This window comes from Oppia nitens, unplaced genomic scaffold, assembly GCF_028296485.1.
Source record: "Oppia nitens isolate AA-2021 unplaced genomic scaffold, nextdenovo-longstitch-racon4-pilon3 scaffold34_pilon_pilon_pilon, whole genome shotgun sequence".
Classification (NCBI taxonomy): Eukaryota; Metazoa; Arthropoda; class Arachnida; order Sarcoptiformes; family Oppiidae; genus Oppia; species Oppia nitens.
Window position 1 is genome coordinate 490,930 of NW_026533215.1, and position 22,081 is coordinate 513,010.

At 26.4% G+C, this 22,081-nt stretch overlaps 2 protein-coding genes across 2 annotated transcripts; one reads left to right on the forward strand and one right to left on the reverse strand.

The window, feature by feature from the left end:
• The first annotated feature begins 12,126 nt into the window (after positions 1–12,126).
• LOC128956999 (uncharacterized) lies at positions 12,127–16,470 on the forward strand. Its single transcript, XM_054302717.1, has 5 exons — positions 12,127–12,696; positions 12,841–12,957; positions 13,045–13,341; positions 13,418–14,738; positions 15,758–16,470. Exons 1-5 carry the CDS (start codon positions 12,598–12,600, stop codon positions 16,321–16,323), a joined length of 2,400 nt encoding a protein of 799 aa, XP_054158692.1. The 5' UTR covers positions 12,127–12,597; the 3' UTR covers positions 16,324–16,470.
• A 1,218-nt stretch (positions 16,471–17,688) lies between these two features.
• On the reverse strand, positions 17,689–21,265 carry LOC128956988 (putative lipid scramblase CLPTM1). Its single transcript, XM_054302702.1, has 9 exons — positions 20,955–21,265; positions 20,756–20,837; positions 20,485–20,663; positions 19,725–19,883; positions 19,201–19,619; positions 18,871–19,109; positions 18,492–18,778; positions 18,258–18,393; positions 17,689–18,154 (listed from the first exon to the last, which is right to left on the reverse strand). Exons 1-9 carry the CDS (start codon positions 21,033–21,035, stop codon positions 17,745–17,747), a joined length of 1,992 nt encoding a protein of 663 aa, XP_054158677.1. The 5' UTR covers positions 21,036–21,265; the 3' UTR covers positions 17,689–17,744.
• Between the last annotated feature and the right edge of the window lie 816 nt (positions 21,266–22,081).

Sequence of the window (22,081 nt, forward strand, 5' to 3'; positions counted from 1 at the left end):
ACACACTTCGACTACGACATAGACAACAACATAAACTACTGGTCCCGTTGTATGTATGTATGTATGTATGTATGTGTGTGTGTGTGTGTGTGTGTGTGTGTGTGTGAGTGTGCATGTATGTGTGTGTGTGTGTGTGTGTGTGTGTGTGTGTGAGTGTGCATGTATGTATCTGTGTGTGTGTGTGTGTGCACCCGGCCCGGCCCTGGATGAACATATATGGTTATGCATACCAATAGGCATCACCCGATTTATAATAACTAACTATAAGTAAAGTACGGTATATGTACTGAAATACTGGGCGCTCTCTCGCGAAATGTCATTAATAAATCTAGTAGTTATTGAGTTATACCAGCTTTTAGTATAGTATATGTATTACTTGCCAACTGTGCCAAAAATATACCTTTCCTTTTTGCTCTCTCTCTCTCTCTCTCTCTCTCTCTCTCTCTCTCTCTCTCTCTCTCTCTCTCTCTCTCTCTCTTAATCACTAACTCTAATCACTAACTTTTTCCATATTATCCAAATATATACTGATATATATATATATATTGATGAAGGTCTACACAATATTATATATGCAATAAATCTAACGTTTAGCAAACATATTATAATACTGTAATCATATAGTATATACTATATAACAACCAAAAGTATATACAGTATATATTATTGGCATTGGATGCTGTAATAGTTATGATACACTATAGTGTATATACTGTATATTCAATGATACCCTCAAATAAAAATATATCGCCTAAATAATGATGATGATGTATAAGTACTCCCAGTAATTGTTTTTTGTTGTTGTTGTCGATTTTTTAGCTAAAAAAATTAATCCCCATCCCTTGTCAACCTCCCGCCCACACACTCACACACAACACGTACATCTAAAGCTTAGTATGTTTTTCATCTCCCTATACCCATACAATTGGGTGCCTAAACAAGTGTATACATATAGCTCTCTCTCTCTCTCTCTCTCTCTCTCTCTCTCTCTCTCTCTCTCTCTCTCTAAATGTGCAAAAATAGTTTTTACGGCAAATATTTCAAGAATTATCTGTAATTATTAGTTTGTTTTTTTACAAAAGTATTTTTTGGTGTCTATCCAGTGATATCATTATATACAGTATATACTGAATATATAAAATTTATATATTTGAGCCAAAATATTTGCTAATATTTTTTTCAATATGTATTTCAAATAGATATGAAACATATGAGATTATTTTTTTATAATTATTATTTAGTTTAAATGTTTAAATATAATATACTTGAAACTATTACAATTACCACTGAATATATATATACAATTATGTAAATTAATGTATATTTTTAGTTAATTTTTAATCATACAAAATATTGTTTAGTATTAATAATTATTAATAGTTATATATATATATTAAAATATGATTCAATGTCATATAATTTATTAATATATTGCAAAAATCTGCAAAATAATTATAATTAAATGGTTATCAAATAACCAATTATTTATAGTAAATCATTTAACACATGCATATGTGTTATCAACTTAACATTATTATTATTAGTAGTAGTAAAACTAAATATAAATATAATATGAAAGATTATCATTCAATATATAATGTTTCCAAAAATAAAAGCTAAAAAAATTTGTTTTATTTTTGGTGCGAAAGTGATATATTATAATATATAGTAATATCATAGTTTAAAATCTAAAAAAATAACTAATAATATAATATAATTTTAAGTTTGTTTGCCAACAAAAAAAGCTGTTGATATTAATAACAATACTGTATAATATATTAAACATTAATATATTTATATTGTTGGCTAATTATGATATAGTTTTCATATTTTAAAAAAATAAACTATTATATCTAAATTATCTAGTTAATTAAATAAAATTATATACAATAATTGTTGCAATTAAAATTATTTTGTTTTTATTTTGTTATTAAAAAAATTATACTCTCAAAATAAAAATATTTAAATTCAGCACATTTTTATAAAATTATTATGACTAAAATATTTAAAACATTTTTTAAGAAAACAATTAAATTAATTTTTAAAATCACAGTTTTCCTGTCTATAAAAAAATGAAAATAGTATTTAATTATTTTAACACTCAGTTAATATTAATATTTTAAATATGTAAAATACCAATAATTATATAAATAAGCTAGTTAAATTTATAAAAAATAACATTAATGTTATTATTAATTATTGTTAACAGACGGCAGTAAAATAAAATAATAATTTTTTTGTGGAAATAAACTAAATAATTATAACTATAATGTTTGATAAAATATAATATTATATGATATATAGAAAATACTATGATTCAAAATAGAGAGAGAGAGAGAGAGAGAGAGAGAGAGAGAGAGAGAGAGAGAGAGAGAGAGAGAGAGTTATAAATAAAATTTAATATAAATGTTGCATTTTAGCTATTAATTAAGCAAAAAATAAAATAAAACTATAATACAATAGGAAATTGCACTAAAAGACAAACGGATGTTTGTATAATATAGATATGCTTTTTGTTTTGTTTTTTATTATAAATATATTAATATATAAATTTATCTTGCTTAACTAGTTACAGAAATAAATAACTAAATTTTAGTGTAATTTTTATATATTTAAAAAAAATTATTTATAAAATTAGTTAATTATTTGGCTATAACTGAAAATAATGTTAGTTAATAATTTTGAATGTTATCTTATAATCTAACTTTTATAAATTATTATTGTAAAAAATTATTACTAATTTATTTTTAGCATAATATAAATTTTATATCCTCATAATATACTGGTACTTTTACTTATGTAATTATACATTGTATATAATAAAATTGTATAACAAATTATATATAATTCAACTATAATTACTATTAAAAATGCATTTTATTTATATCATATAACCGGTGTTTGCAGTTTTTTAGTCATACAAAACATAAACACATTTATTATGAAAACAAATGTTATATCAAACAAAATTTATGAATACTTTATATTTATATAGTATATACTGTTTTATATGATATAATAGTAAAATTAAAAGTTATTCACACCTTTTTTAGACATAAGTCATTATTAATAAATATATATATTAGTATACATACAGAAAAAAATATTATCAGCAAATGTTTGCATTTTATTTTAAATTAAATTATTTGTTGTTAACTAAATATCTAATAAGTCTAAAATAATAAAGAAAAATCCAGCATTATGTTTATCAATTATATTATGTGTGTATTTGTTTAATATTATAAACAGTTTAATTTATTTTATTAAATAAAAATTGTGTGTATTTATTATTGTGAATATTATAGTACATATCTATTTAAATTAAACTGATTACACTATTTAGTGCTAATAATAATAATAATAAATCATATTTGTTGTGACATATACTTTATATTATATATAAATACTGTATATATATAATAAGGTAAGTTATAAAGCAATTGATAAGTACAACAAAAATTTTGATATATTATAATTTATAGCTATGTTTATCAATATCTTTAAATAAATAACTTTTATTTTAAAAAATAAAATAAAATTTTATATATTAGACTATGATTTTTTTTATAAATAATAATTCAAATCAAATTCATAATTTAAATAGTTTTTAAATTTACAAAATAAAATTGTAATAATAATAGAATTTTGCAATTATATAATAATACAAATATTTTGCATAATATAAACCGATAATTAATATAAAAAATAATGTATTATTTTATTTTAATATAGCATTTTTATAAAATCTATATTAACATTAGAAAAATGTTTTTTATATTTCTAATTGTTATAACTAAATTACTATAACAAAATATATATATAAATTTTTTTATTATTATTTTCATACAGCTGTTTACAGCATATTTTCGCAAAAATAAAACATAAAAAAATATTTGCCAACTTTTATTTTGGTTATCTTTTCTTATATATATAGTATATTTGAAGATCTAGATATACATATATTTTTTTTATTTGTTAAGTATTTAAAATATTTTTCAAATTAAATTCAAAATAGCTTTCAAATTGTGACATTAATGAATTTATATATACAGTATATATAGTAGGTATTTATTACATAAGTTGTCAGTGTATGTGTGTGCCAATTGCATATTAAATTTACCATGGTATTTTTTTTGTTATAAAATTTAATTTAATAATAGCATTTTATATTCTATATATACTATATATATAAGGATAAATAGCTTTTATATATAAACTTGACATTGCTATCATCAACAATATATTACATTAAATTTGTTGCTATGTTTTTATAAAATGACATTTAATAGGACTGTCCTTAATATATATATATATATATATAGTATATATTAATATAAATACTTTTAATGAAATATTTAAATGATGTCACAGAAAATATTTCACTTAAATAATGAAATTCATTGTACATTATATATGCATAATAATATTATTATTAACGATACTATTAATAGATAGATAGATAGTGTGTGTGTGTGTGTGTGTGTGTGTGAGTTAGTAAATTTATATATAATTTTTTGTGTATATTAAATTGCCCAACGACAAAATTAAATTTAAACTAAATTTAACAATATTATTTTTAAAATAACCAATTAATATTTTTAAAAAAAACTTGTTTTTAGTTTTAATTTTTTTAATTATAGTTTTTGAAATTGATTTTTTTAAACTTGAATTTGATATTATTTTATTAAATATACTGTACATAAAATACATATATAATATATTGTTTGAAAATACAAGACACAGACACACACACACAACTGGTTATTAATATTATTATTTTAATTTAATTTTTTTAACTAAAAAAGTCAGGGCATATAAAAAAAATACAATATAATAATTTTTATTTTGATATTTAGCAGATGTTTTTAAATGTTAAATATTTATTAAATTAATAAAACAATAATAAAAAATAAACTTAATACTAAATAATAATAATTTTTTAATTTACAACATTATAGATATTGGGTGCGACTACTGCTGTAGACTACATCAACAAAAACCCGGCTAAATATCAAAACTATTATTACATTATATATATATTTACAGTATTTTATTATTATTACTATTATGGCAGATGTTATAAATTATAATTATAATATTATAATATAATATATTTACTAAAATATTTTTAACGATTAGATAGGTGTTTGTAACGGTATAGTACTGTATATTACAATATCTACAATATATATGCAATTTGTGTATGGGTATAATGTCTACTACTATAATATTCAACAATATATATATGCTATTAATCTGTAAATCTTAATATTTGTAATTATTTTTTATTACATGTGAAAAAAAATTAAATATTTTTATATTTGGATAAATATAATATAAAGTATTAAAAAAAAGTTATCGTCTAAAAAAATAATAATAATAACATTAACATAAATAACTTAAATATTTAAGTAGTAGTCAATAAAAATAAAACTAATAGTTATTTTTTTTCATTTTATGTGTGACATTGTTTTATAGTTAATATTTCTAATTATTTTATTTTTATTTGCTTAATGAGAAAAATATCAACATTTTATTTTAATTTTTAATTATTTTCTTTTTAAAAAAAATATAAAGTGTAAACTAATTCATTAACACATAATTATAATATTAATAGTTGTTTTTTAAAATTTCAGTTTAAAAATATTACCCAAAAAACAACTTATCATTAAATTTACAAAAAAAATAAATAAAATACTGAAACATCAAACAAACAAAAAAATGCAAATATTTAAAAATAAATTTTATTGTTCTCATCACTACAACTATTATTATAATTATTATTCATTTATATTGATTATAATACTAACTATAAATATAGATTTGTTAATAAAATGTGATTCAATTAAAAGACAATTATCATCGTCGTCGTCGTCAAACAGTGCCAGTAGTAGTATATTAAGCACTGGTAGTAGTGTTGATCCAACAAACATTACTACAACTACAATAACAACAGCACCGATAGCTCAACATCAATATACCGGTGCCAAGAATAATGACGTGAATAATTCATACCAGAATATTACAACAACAACAGAATCCTATATTAATGAAACATTAATTATAGTCAACAATAATAGCACAATTGATAGGCGACATCAATCGGATCAGTCGGTTATGATGACTACCCTATCAGCAGATGCGGACAACAATAATACCAAAATGATAGACACAATAGATGTCGACAACGACAACAACAACAACAATAGTATAGCAGATAATGAAGACAACATGAATGTTAAGGAATCGTTAGCTGACAACAACAACAACAGGACGACTGTCCCATTCTATACCTATTACTACGATATGTTGCGCTACCCGAGCCTGAAAAGTCGATTCCTGAAACTGGAGGCCCGGGTATCGGAACTGATGAACAAAAATCTATTCTACAGTATAGCCATACCGGCCGCTATCGGTGTCCTATTGGCGCTGACACTGATGTCGGTGTTTTGGTGTCTGTGCGGTGGCTTTTGCCGATGTTGTGGCGGTCATCAGCGATCGGGCACTGGTTGTCTAAACGGCCGGCGCTGCTGTTATCGGCTGTGCTGTTACTGTTGTTATGCCCGAAACAAACACAATAATCGACTGAAATATTCAAAAAGTAAACATTTGTTTGGCGACGAAAAAAATTATCTATTGGTCGGCAGTAATGATAGCGATCAGGAAATTGAAACTTAAAAAAATTAAATAATAATAATAATAACTGATATTTTCATATTAATTAACAATTTTTTATTAAATTTAATAATTATAGATATTATTATTAAATATTATTTACTACTATTTAATTATCATTGTTTTTTTATTATTATTTTATTTCATAAATATATATGCATTTTTAATATAAAATAATTTAATTTTTTATACCAGTATTATACCAATGTTAAATTATTAATATTTTTATAATGTTGACTGAATAAGTTTAGGATACTTGAGACTTTTATAATATTGTAATTTAAATTAAACACATTCAATATAAATATATTAACTATTCAGTAATTTGTGGTCAAATTATGGGATTATTTGTCATCTATTAATTAAACAATTTTTTAAATAAAAAAATATTCATAAATAAAAACTTTTACTTTATTATTTAGTATATATATATATATGATATATAATCAAAATTCACCGACAATTTATGTTTTGTTTAAGTTTTAATACTTGTTTGTGGATTAAATGTCAGTTAAAAATAATAATATTGTTATCAGAAAAAACGGTAAATCAGTTATAATAGTACTCAATCCGAAAAAAAAATTTTTTTTTTGATCACTAATTGTTTTCTCAACAAAAAAAAAATTATGAATTTTATTATATGTTTTCAAAACTATTGCATTTTTATATAATAATTTTGTTTTTATAAATATGTTATCTAACACTTTTGTCTTATTTTTTTAAATTATGTTTTTTGTTAGTTTAATATTGATTGTATAATATATATATATATATATATTGAAAATTCTAATAGTAGCATAATAGTTTGTTTAAAACTAGAATATTCTAGCAATAATACTCTAACATTTCAATAACAATTTTCTATTCATATATATATGGTTTTAGTAATATTTTTATTATTGCAAACAATAGCAATTTGTTGAATATAATTGAATGCAATTATCATAGAAATTAATGATTAGCTTCAATATCAATAAATTTTTATATCTATTACTATTTTTCATTCAAATTTAATTATATCTGTCTTTTTTATCCCATTTTATTATATTGTCTTATACACTATAATATATATACAGTATACATAAATGACATTAACATATATAAAATGTAAATTGCATTTTGCCCTACAATTAGCAAAATTGAAAATTGTTGTTCAATATTATTATTATTATTATTATAATGTCTAAAAATTATTAAATAAAACATGTTATCTTTTTATTATACTGTCGCTGTTTAATCTTAAACTATGAATATTTTTTATATAAAAAATTTTATTAATAAATTATTTTTTTCTTTGTTTCAAGTTTAATGTTTTTTGAAATATTTTCAAATAAATTATAAATTTAAATTAACAATAATCAATATACTAGTGCATTTTATTCAAAAATAGATGGTAGTTTAATTTATAAAATTTATCATGGACAAGTTATCAATAATAATCAACAAAATAATGATAACATAGTTAGAAGAAATAAATAATTAAAAAAATTGTTATACTTATCAACAACTTATTTGTATATAAAAAATAATTATAGTTTCAAATTTTGTTTTAAATTTGTTGAGTACGAAAAAAATTACAAATTATTAAACAATCAATTTTATTTATTAAATTATATACTGTATATATATACACACACAACAAAAAGTTATTAATAATAATAAACTCAATACATCATCAAAAAATATTTATATATATATATATCATGTAATATACTGTAATAAATATAAATAATAGTCTTAAAAAAGTAATATGATATTATATAATCACTGAATGTCAATTATATCTATTGTTAGGCAAAATAACTGCATATATATATACAAAACAAAACAAAAATTATTTGATAGATAATACAGTACAGTATATTAAAGTCAACTACTTTTACTGGTAATTTTATTGCCAAAAATGTTGGACTATTATCATTGATATTATATGTCCACTCATATTACTAAAGAACATATTACTATATTCTGTGTGTATATTATATTGTAATGTACAGAATATTCTGGTGTGTGCTGTATGTATGCCAATGCCTATGTATGTACTGTATATGTATGTATGTATGTGTGTGTGTGTGTGTGTTATATCAATTCAATTCAACTGTAGCACACATTCACTCACTCAATACTTATCTTAAGTATGGGAAACATCATATACTGTATATAATAAATGTGTTGCAAATAGTGACTAAATTGTAATATCAGTGACTGTTGGTATATACAACAACAACAATAAAAATAGGTTAAGTTTTGTGTTATTGTATTTATTAATGAATAAAAACAAATAAAAAAAAATTTAAAAAATTGCTTCAGATATATGACTACTAGTTTATGATGATATCAAATTTTAATATAGACTTTATAGATATTATAGAGTATGTGTGCGACAATCCTAAACATTTTAACATTATTAATAATAGGGAAAAAAATCTCCCGGTGCTCTCTCTAGATGTCTTCAATCATAATAAAATTTATGTGTTTTTTTGTTGATTTGATATATTCATTACATTCGTACAAATTATTATCATAAGTAATAGTAATTTAGTCAAAAAAATGTTATTAATAATAATAAGTTAAAATAATAAATATATATATAAATAATAATATTAATAGATTTTATGACTAACTTTCTTATGTATCTCAAATATATTACTTTACTGTAAATGTATTAATATGTTTGTTTGTATTTTTATTTTATTATAAAACATATTTCGTGCGCTAAAATAGTTCAAGTAATAAATATACGTATATTTTCATTTATTATAATAATTATTATTATTAATAGTATGATATTAATAATAATGATAATAGTAAGCATAACTAATAAAAAAAAATTTAAAAATTAGTAATTTATTATTTTTCTAAAACGGTTTATAACATAGAAATCATTATAACATTATACCTGTATTACTAATAATAATAATGTGAAAAACAACTATATTTTATTGATATGAAATTTGAGAACAGTTTTATTTTTATTTTTATTTAGTTATGTTTTTCATTATAAACTTACATTAAATGTGTCAAAAGCATTATAAGCGTAAATAAACATTAATTACATGAATAATATGTGAATAAATATACTGTATATAATATAATATTTATAAATGTATTGTATTTTACTTTATCATACAATAATATATAATACAGAATTTATTATTATTATTAATAATACTAATAATAAGTGTATAAAAATATATATATTGTTTAACTTTACATTTAACAAAAAAAATCTCTTATAATATAAATATCAATCGATATTATATATTTTTCAATGATAATCTAAACATAATAATAATAATATATGCACTTAAACTGATGATATCTCATCAACAAAAATAAATATTAATAGAAATGTTCAAGTGAATTTATACGTGGAAAAAAATATTTATAACACAAAAAATTGGTAAATATTTTATTTTGCTAATTATTTTTTTACAGGAATAATATTACAATATTAATAAATTAAGTATAAGTACTTACTATATAAGCAGATATAAAGTTTTGTTTGTTTGTTTGAACAGTGAAAATAGTAAACAATTATTATTTAGCGTTAATAATAATATATTATTAAACTAAAATTGAATATTTTATCAAGTACAAAATTCTCTATAATAATAATAATAATAGAAAAATTATATAATTACTTCTTTTAATAATTGACTTCTATAAACAATACAACAAAATAATTTTATTATTAGTTTGTAATATTCTAACAGAATATTCTGTTAATTAATATACTAATAGTGTAATAATAATTTTTTTTGAGTAAAATTCCTAACATTTTATTATCCCCTAACATATTAATTGCAATTCCGTTTAATAAATATTTTTTTTGGCTGCAATTAAATGATATATAAATAATAATAATAATAATAATAAATTTTATTATTAGTAGTGACATAAAAATTATAAGTACTAAACTTAAACTAATAATATATTGAATATAAAAAATAATATATTAATTTTATTATTATTATTATTATTATTATTATTATTGGGAGCATTGGTACTGTAGTAGTAGTTGTTGTAAATCTTAGGTAGTAGTGGACAGTTATGTTCAACTCGTCTCTCTGGTCGCACGAACGCCAGGAACGGGTCAAACGACAGCGCAGTGCCGAAGCTGCAGCCGAAGCCCTTACCATCGGTGTCGATGTGGTCAGTGGTGGTCAGTTACGACCGTCATCCGAGTCATCGTCATCATCAACGGGTCGTATGAACCGATTGTTCCTGTTTTTAGCAATGGTTTTCATTGTATTAGTCGTCGGACTAATTGTGGCCACTATTTGTGATTTTTATAATTGGTAAAAAACTTTATTATTATTTTTTTGTTGTATAGTTTTGTTTAATTTGTTAAAAATAAACAAAATTACAACAACAACAGTAATTTCTACATTCAACTATACATTTGACCATGATCATTATTACCACTATTATTATAATTATGATTATTATTGTTTTAAAAAATTAATTATTAAATTATATAATAATGTACACACATATCTATTAATTATTGTATCATTAATAAACTTTTTGTTTTTTTTTAAAATATATATTTTTATCATTTATTATCACTTCTATTTATTTATTATCATTTTTATTATCATAATTTATATTTTATGAATTATATATATATATATATACAACTAAACTATATTTATAATTATAAAAACAAAAATTTAATCATTAAAGAAAATTTTAATTATAGTACATAATATAAATTATTATTAATTAAATCTGATGTTTAGTTTAAAAATAAATTAAATTACTAAATTAAAATTAATTAAATTAGATTATTTTTTCGTTTTTGTTAAAATTTATATTAAATTTATTATTAATATATATATAAATTATTTTAATTATTAATAATTTTAATATAATAATAATAATAATAATAATAATAAATATACTGTAAATAACTAAGTATTAATAATAAAAATTATTTATTTAAATGTACGTAATTTATTTAAGAACCAAAATTATGACTATGTCACTTTTTTCTAAATAATAATAATAAAATACCATTACGTCACTGTAATAATAATATCACTATAAAACAATTCGATTATATTTAAAACCAAAACAATAATGACCGCCCACTATGACACAGTAGTTTATGTATATGCGCATAATATTAGTGTTTAATGCTAAAGGGGCGGAGTTTTCATAAAGCATAGACTAATATTAAATTATACTATTTTATTAGTATATATATATATATATTATGTGTAATCTATGATAAGTCTATGTACTTATGTGGTACGTCTACTATTGTTTTGGTTTTGAATATTATCGAACAGTTATTTTATATACTATACATTTATACTGTATATATCGTTAGTTGCGTTAATAAAACGTTTTGATATATACAGAGTTTTTAGTCGTCAGCCATTACATAGACATTGTGTTTACTATTTATATATATATATATATATATATATAATATTATCGTTTTATTGAGTGTTAAAATCGAATGTTAAAACGTTTTTTTAGTTAATCGAATTTTTTACGATTTCGAATGATTTTATTTTTTTAACTTATTATTTATATATATATAGAAATAGAATCGACAAAAAAAATGTATAGTTTATAGAGTGCTCTATAGTTAGAGTTAAAGTCGAAAATTTTTTTTATATTTTAATTAGTCCTATATATTGATATATATATAAATGTTGTCTATAATGGCCGCGACTAATACCAAGTAATAACACATCCACACAACACTAGTGTTGGATTGTTGTTATTACTTTGAGTTTAAATTAGTTCGTGTATTCAATAGATAAATATAGTGTTGTATTGTCTATTTGTGTCTCTAAGTCCCCCTCAAATACAAACCATTCACTTAAACTAAAATATCATTACATTATATATATTGTATTCAATGTATTATTAATTGAATAAAAAAAATAAAAAAATAATAATAATATGTCTATAGTTTGTGCACTAAAACGAGTCAAATGTTGTGATCAGCAAAACGTCAATCAGTTTAGTATAATAGTACTCAACCAGAGAGACACCAATCAGGTATGTGGGGGTCGACAACAATGGAGGGGTAGTCACTGACAGACATATGATATCTATTTAAAAAAAACTATAAACTAACTGTCCATCTATTCTTCCCTCCCGACCGATGACCACAACTGACCACTGCCGACGACGACTACGCAGTTATACATTGGCCGCGACATTGAATGCCATTATCGTATAACCAGTATTGAGATCAGCCGTAAACACGCACTGATCGAGCGGTCAACGGACAACACGTGGACAATATCCGATCTCAAGGTATAGTCATACACACACCCAACCACCCACTCATTACATAATTATAAACTGATCCACCACTTGTTGGTCACTCCGATACTAACGCAGAGTACTAACGGTCTGTTTGTAAACGCTGTCCAATTGGTGTCGCATAACCCGTACCGGTTGACCAAAGGCGATCGGGTATCGTTCGGACCGCCACAACAGTCACAGTTTTGTTATCAATTTGTTGATAATTTACATCCCGAAAGGGCGCACTTGTCCGGCGCCACAGCTTTCGAATTGGCTTCAGTTCCCGTTATACCGATTGTCACCCGTATCCAGACATTGACGGGCGGCAGTTCGTTGACGACCACCAATACGTTGCGTTTCGATATCGACGCCAATCAGAGCCGAACCATTTCGGTAATAATGCTCTTACGGGCCATTAGTTACGGCTTTTTGTTTTAAACAATTTATTCAATTCAACTTAAAAAAATAGTTGACCACAAGTATGCCGACCACCCGAAGCGGCATTAAGTATAGCTTATCGACTTCGAGTCCAACACCGAAAATGTCACTCGTGACGTCAGCGGTCAGTAGTGGCTCGTTGGGTATCAGTGGTGGACACAAGAGACGCGAAATTGTTTCTCATAGGTCAGTAACTCCGCCGACTGCGGCCACACCTAGAGGTAGAGGAGAGCGTCAGCAGCACATTGAACACGACTACTCAATGAGCGCCCAATCGACGGATCATCGCAATACTGGCCGCCATAGTCGTCACCATAGCGGCAGCGTTATCATAGGCAGTGGCCGCAAATCGCGTAGCGGTGTCACTCATTTGCGATTCAAAGACAGCACTGGTGTCCACAACAAAAACATCGGTACGACTATTACTACCGGTAATACTAAAGTGGCGAAAGTTAGTGAAGTCGAACGGAAACGATTCGATAAAGAGCTGAAACGTTTGGAAAAGTCAAAGAAATCGCTGGAAGAGCGCAAAGAGTCGGAACTAATGAAGATTAAGTCGAAAGAAGAGTCGCTAAGGAAAAAGCAGAAAGAATTGGATCGCAAACAGCGTCTACTCGAACGTAAGGTACGGCTGGCCCGCGAAAAGGATGCCGAAATTAGACGCATTAAAGCCGAACTCAAGAGCAAAGAGAAACAGTTGGCCGCTGTCGCCGCCAGCACCGCTTCCTCGACGGCCGAAAAGTCCAAAAGTCGACAGCACTCGACTGACAACAATACAAAATCGGCCAACACTCGGGTCAATAAGCGTCATCGTAGCGACGATACCAGGAAACCAGTGATGGAAGAAGATATTGTAGACATTACTGACGATTTGCCGCCGCCGTCGCCACCAAAAGTGGTTACCGCCGCTTCTGATTGTCTGGTGATGACCGCCGCCACTACCGTTGACGATGACACCGGCTTCGAGAGTGAGATAACGTGCAGTATATGTCACGAATACTTTATACAGGCTGTCAACTTGAACTGTTCGCATACGTTTTGCTTGGCCTGTATTGAAGAATGGAAGACCACTGGTGGCCAACAAACTGGTGGAAGCGGCTCAGGACCCATGTGTCCGATATGTCGGGACGAGATTGTCAACCAGAATCGCGAACTAGTATTGGATAATTTGATCGATCGATTTGTAGGCAAACGACGGCCAAAACTGGTCGAACATCGCAAACGATTGGCCGAAGAGCGTCGCAAACGATTGGCAGAGATGAAGTCGTCGTTACCGCCGCCGCCACAGCCATCGTTGACCAGTGGTAGCCAACACCACGCGACCAACAATAATAGGGCGATACCCAGATTAGGTATTTTAACCCATTATCTGCGCTTAAGATTTTCATTAATCAATAATCGGAATCCTAACCACACTATTCGCAACAATAATCAGAATACCGGTAATTGATTACCGGGTTCTGTATATCTCATTACACACACACACACTATTCGTTTCATTTTCTTGTTATTATTATTGAAATCATAATTTTTTTTTTAAATGTGTGATAAAAATAGTTGTTATAAATTTACATTAATATTATTATTGTTAGAATTATCTTTATTTTTGTTAATTGATTAGATTTTTAAAATTATTTTTTTTAATATAGTATTTCCATTGTTTTATTTTTTTGTTTATTGAATCAACAGATTTAATATAAATAATCACTAATCGTTTTTTCAAAAAAAAAAAAAAATTAAGTATTTCATTCATTAGATTACAAAACTATTTTTTCATATATTATTCAACACTTTTCGTCTCATTTTCATTTAATTATGTTTTATTTGTGTTTTTTTTTATTTTAAAAAATTTATCATTACTTAATCATCAGATTTTCTCGAAATGTTTACCAAAATATTTGAGATGAAAAACTTAATAAACAAACATATTTTGATTGATATATGATATGTGAATATACAAAGTTTATTAACGATTTTCTAACGCTTATAATATGTTAAATATTAAATATGTAGTTATATTACAGAGAGAGAGAGAGAGAGAGAATATGTTATTATTTCGTAAATATAATAATAGCTTTGTATTATAAATTATATCAGCAATTATTGTTTAGATATATTATTAGAGAGAAATGTTTAAAATTAAAACAATTTATAAATATTACAGTATATATAGTTATAGATATCAACAGTTAGGGAGAGCTCTCATTATATGTGTTTTCAACAAAAATATATATCAATTTATATTTATTATTGTTTTAAAAATAATATATAAACTTAGAGTACTATCTATACATTATGTAATACCAATTTCTATATACATGTATACTATATGTTTTATTTAACTTAACTGTATATTTATATTATAATATAGGTTTAAGTGGTTTAGGAGCGTCGGTACATCTGTTTTTGCGCAACCATTTTGGCAGCGGATCCGACGATTCGGACTCCGATATGAATATCATTGACTTGAACTTTACCAATGACTTTGTCAACTCTAGCAGCAGTAGTAGTAGCAGCAGTGGTAGTAGTGATGAAGATTCGTCGTCGTCGTCATCATCGGCGGAGTCGACATCGTTGGCCGATTTGACGTTCAACAGCGGTGTCCGTCGTAACGACATCGGATACAACGACTCTAGCGATAGTGATGACGATGATAACGATGCGGCCTCACTGTCCGATCTGCATATAGCCACCGATAGTGACTCTTCGCTGTCTACGTTGTCGAGCCTGAGCTCTGGCGACAGCAGCGATGATGACAGTAGTAGTAGTGATTCAGACTCGTCTGATGATTCATCAGATGATGATAACGACTCTGATAATGATAATAATAATGATAACAATTCTAGTGATGATAATGAAGAAGACATGAACAGCGATAGCGATGACAACAATGGTAACAGTAGTGATGGTGAGGATGAGGAGGACGACGATATGTAAGAGACATGCAATACATACACAGGTTTTGATTTACTGTTAGAAACAAACAAACAAAAAATTTTATTGAAAATATTAAGAGCGAAAAAAATTCAATTATTTAATTAATTAATAAATCTTTTTTATATATATATTAATACAAGAATATTATCTATCTATCTATATATATATGTCTAATAAATTTTATTCGATTTTTTTATTAATAATTATTATTTCTTGTATTTTTTTGTATCAAAATTTCTTAATTATTCAAAATTCAAATTTTTCTCTTCAAAATTATTTCAAAATTCAATTTAAAAATTTAATTCAAAAATTTAATTCACTACTACTTTAAATATATTTTTTTGTGTTTGTGTGTGTGTTTTGTTTTCAAATTAATTAGTTATTTCATATTTAAGTGTTAAATACTGTGTATATTATTAAATTCATTTATTTTATTTTATTAATTAATTGAGAAACAAAAATCACACTTTTTTTTGTATTATTATTATTATTACCATCGAATCGGATCAATCAAAACAGTGCCATTGATATGATGATGACCACACAAATTGATAAATATTGATAGTATTTTTGTATATACATTAACTTTATATACTGTATGTATGTGTGTGTGTATAAGTTTGTATATATATATATATTGTATATTATTTAGGGGGAACTGGTGGTATTATATTTAAACACACACCCACCCACTCACCAGTGACGGGTACTTATATTATATATATATATACAGGAGTCCTAAAAATGAAAAAATGATATCAAAATTTTTCACACAAACAATTGGTGTTTCAAAATTGGGAAAAATGATTTTTTTTTTTTAAATTTTAATCAATAGTTTCACATATATATGTTATTAATATATACAAAAAAGGCAATAAAATCATCAGAAAAAATGGTTTGTTAAATAAACAGTAGATATATATGACTAATACAGTGATATAAATGTTATGTAATATGCTTTTAAAAAGTTGGTTGATAATAATGTTTGTGAGTTTTTTTTAAATTGAAGCAAAACGCGTTTTTTTAATAATTCAATTATCAAAACTTTTTTTTATAGATATATATATGTTTAACTGCAAACTAAATAGATAAAAATAAACCTAAATTATTATTTTTTCTGTATTTTAAAAATAAAATTAATAATAATAAACAATATTTATTTTTTTCTCCTTAGCTCTCGATTATTATAAAATTATTTTTTTTCAATTCATTAGATGTATGTTTCGACAAATATTTTTTAATTATCTTTGAAATCCAAATAATAATTTTTTCCGGCAAATAAAAGATACTAAAATAATAATTAATATTTTTTTTATATATATAATTAATTCATTTAAAATATCTAGAAAAAACACATATAAATAATAATTATATTATATAATCACTAAACTACTACAAAATAATAATTATTTTAATAAAAATTAATTATTTTTCTTCTTTTTATCATCATTTTTGGTGGTCGTCAATGTATTACTGTTAGCCGCGGCTTCATTATCGGCTTCTACTACTTCACCACCACTACCATCGGTAACAGCAGCGATGGCAACGTTATCGGTACCGCCAGCGGCCGCAATATCATCGCCGCTAATGCCAAACTCGTTGACACGGCTGTGATCGACCCGATAGATCCAACGTTGGTAGAGAAATATCAGGAATATGATGTCGTCACGGAAACAGCCCAACCGATACATTGTCGGCATTTTGATAACAAAAGCGAATATGTCGTCGATGAACGTATTGAGAAACTTGTAGGTCAACATACGCCAGGGCAAGTGGGCCACACTCTTGAGTTTATAATTGATAAACAGTTGCGGTGTCATCATTATAAAGCCTATTTAAGTGGTGGGGGGACAGGGAGAGAGAGAGAGAACCCGTTAGAAAGGTTGTTAGATAATAATAAACAGGTGTATTCAAAAGCATAGGTATATACTGACCAAACGTTAGTAAAAAGCCGTAAATCATGTTCAATGTGAATGAATACCAGCCCTTGTGTTCATTGTATAGGAGGGAATACACGGAATAACCGACCAATAGTGGAAATAATGCCCACGAAAGGTATTTGAATGCCAGCTATAATAATAACAACAAAACAGTTTTTTTAGTTAAGGTATGTAAATGTGTAATAGTAATGGACAGGTAGGTAGGTGTGTGTGTAACAAATTACATACAAGATCGTACTGTCGAGTGGACGACTCGACATACGAGCCCTTATCGGTAAACCAGACGCGCGGAACTAAACCGAATAACTTGTTCTGGAAGTTTACTTCAATGTTGATGACTTTCTTGATCTTCCACAACTCAATTAGTAGGCCAATGCCGACACTAAATCGGATGATCATATTGGTGTCGTTGTCCAATACATACAATAAGACGATTACCGATTGGAATACGTTGAAGAATACCGACCGTACGGACAGACCTTCCAGCGAACGACGATTCTTCCAGAACTGTATGTCTGTTTAGGGTTTTAAAAAAATCACAATAAATGGCATTATTGGGACAGTTGTAAAAAAACAGGTAACAGTTGATAATTATAGAGGTATATACCGTTTTTGAAGGCCAAAAACTCGAACACACTGTGCGTAATCGATACGAGCACTGTTAGGCCCAACAGTATGGGCGATGTTTCCAGGAATGTCTCTTTTAGTAGATCCTGTTCGTCATCTTCCTGTTCCATTAGGTCGGAGCCCATGAACGACGTCCAACGGGAACGCATGGCCTGTGCAGTGTACAGTTGCCAGCGAAACATCGATAACGGCTGATATGTTAGATGTAAGTTGATTTTGCTATTAAAAACATTACCGGTAAATTTTTAAAAACCTGTATAACCCCCCCCCTCCCTCCCATAAATTAGTTGTGATCACATCATTTACTTACTCGACAGTATCATTGATGGGCATATAGTCGCGCATTAGATTCCAATAGTCGTTGACATAGACTATCGGATAGTATTTACCGGTTGTCGGCTCGAATTCGACAAACTCGTCCAACGGTACGGGTACTGAACCCCTGACCCACGGTGTATGGTCATCGATGATGTTGATGGTCAGATTGGGATGCCAGTGGGACAGTATCTCTTGTTTGATGTTGGCCTCGACTTTTGTTTGCTCCTCTAGGGTGGCCGATGTCTCCCCTGTTAATAGGTTATGCGTTTTCTTATAGTAACGTTTCTTATATCTGTTCAACTGTTGGCGCTTATGGATGGCAAACGATGAATACTGTTTCGATGGATAGGGCGTATGGCCTGACTTTGTCACATAGATATGTAGCCATAGAGAACCATTATTTTGGACCCTCTATATATATATATACACCGGTAGTGATAAAAACAATTGGTTAGAGAGGAGATAGAGGTAGGTATGGGAGGTTTGCTATATATACTGTATATACAGTTATCATACCGGTGTCAGTGAAACGGTAACATCATTGGTATAGATGCCGTCACCGGTTGGTCCCGATGTCCAATCGCCATAGACGAGACCCTTTTTCATCCAAACCAACTGTCGGCTATCGTCAAAGTCAGGTCTAACCTCTTCCTCGCAAATGTATAGATAAAGATCCTAAATATATACAAATAATAATAATAATGAAACTATAAGTTAAATACAATACAATTGAAACAAATGTGTTTTCATTTAATTAATTTGTTTGTTATTTAAATTGAATAAAACTTGTGTATAAATGTTTTGTTTAAAAACATTTGTTTAATATATAATATATAATATATATTATATATACTGTATATGAAATTGTTATAAAAAAATATATTCAACTAACTAATAATTGTTACCGTAATAAAAATACATATACAAATTGAATCTAGCTAAACAAAAATCATCTAGCTAATAAAAAAAAGTCAACTACAAAAAAAACACAATATTATTACTACTATATCATAATTATTATAACTATTGTAATCACTTGTATCAATCATATATTGAAAAATAAATAAAATCGATATACAATTAATTGTCAACAAAAAAAATCATTGACACTAAACACATGGTATGGTTTGCAATTACAGTATATCATATATACATCAACCATATAATGACTAAGCATTTAGTGATTGTTATCTATCTCTCTGTCCCTAATTATGACATCCATTTTTGTTCAAAGAGGGACAGCCATACTATCAAATATCATGGCCACAACACATACCATAACAGTGCCGTTCGGAAACAGATTGGACGATGCAATGGCCGGCTTCATGTTCGGTCCGCCGTCGGCGCCGGGAGTCTGTTGCGGTGGTGTTGACTTTCCGCGAAAAAACGACGTAATGAAGTAAATGATAAGCGCCCGAAATATCAGTCCCTGGGCTACTGACCAGAATCGGGAGCCTATATATCATATATGGTTTGGGTTATTAAAGAGATATATAATCACATATCGGATCTTCATTTATCATATATGATATCTGAGACACACAAACCTTGTGGCTGTGGTGGTGGTTGTTGTTGTTCCAGCTGTTGTTGGCCATCGCCGACGGCGGCGCCAACCACTTGTTGGCCATTCTGCGGGTAAATTAAATTTTAATTTTGATTAATATCTAGATCTCAATTGGTTGGTCAAAACTCGTGAGGAGCGTTATATATAATGGCCAATAACAACAACACCGTTTGGTTACTAACCTCACGGGCGGTGGCGGCGGTTGTATTGTCATTATCGGCAGCAGTACCACCGCCACGCCTTCTGGCCACTTGATCGGGCATAACGTGTGTCTGTATGTATATGTGATGTCCTAATGATTTGTTTCCTCTCTCTCTCTCTCCACCCGTCAGTGGATGGCAAGTGACCAGTGATTTGTGTGCGGCGTCGGTATTATTATTATTGTTGTTGTTTTGGTCAACACTTTTCCGGTGGTCAATGATATTACAGTTTATATCATATATTAATAATTAATTTGTTTATTAAACGTAATTATTATATAAATATTAAAATACAATACATATTATTATTAACAATACATTATTACTATTATATATACCAATAAAATACACTTAAAATTTATTTTATTTTTAATACAAATATTACATTACTTTTTTAATACCAAATATATTACACATTGCATAGTAAATACAATCAATGTGTTTCTATGTGTGTTTGTTTATATACAAATGTTGTCGACGCCATAGCGTTAACCATATATCTGTTGTTGCACTAATATATATTGTTAGTAATATGAAAAGGTACTAATTGGAATACTTTACATCTATATAAACTATTGGACCTTTTTTCTTATTATGCTTAAATAGTTTTAATGTATATCTTCTCCATGTATATAAGTTATAAACTGTATGTACGTTTTTTTTGTCAGCTGCATTTGTGGTTGCAGTGCATGGCCTGTATATACATTGTTTTTTTAGTATTACATTATTAAAGCAAAAGTTTAAGTTAATAGTAATAATAATGTAATAAAAAAAATATTTATTTTTTTTTTGGTGAATCACTGGTTGCATAGTATAGTGACTAAACGTATAGGTGTTTAATGCATATAATTAAAACAAATAATTAATTAATTAGTTAACAATTTTATCATAATTAACAATAGAAAACATTTTTTTTATTTTTAAAATTTACAATGTAAAATATTAGTAATTATCAGGGTTTTAAATATGGCAGGCATAAACAATAGATGCCTATTACTATGATTTTATATTATTTATTTATTTATAAAACATTGTTTTATCTATATATTTGTTTTGTATACCTTTAATTAAAAGGTAATATCATTGGAAATAATTATATTAATTGTAAA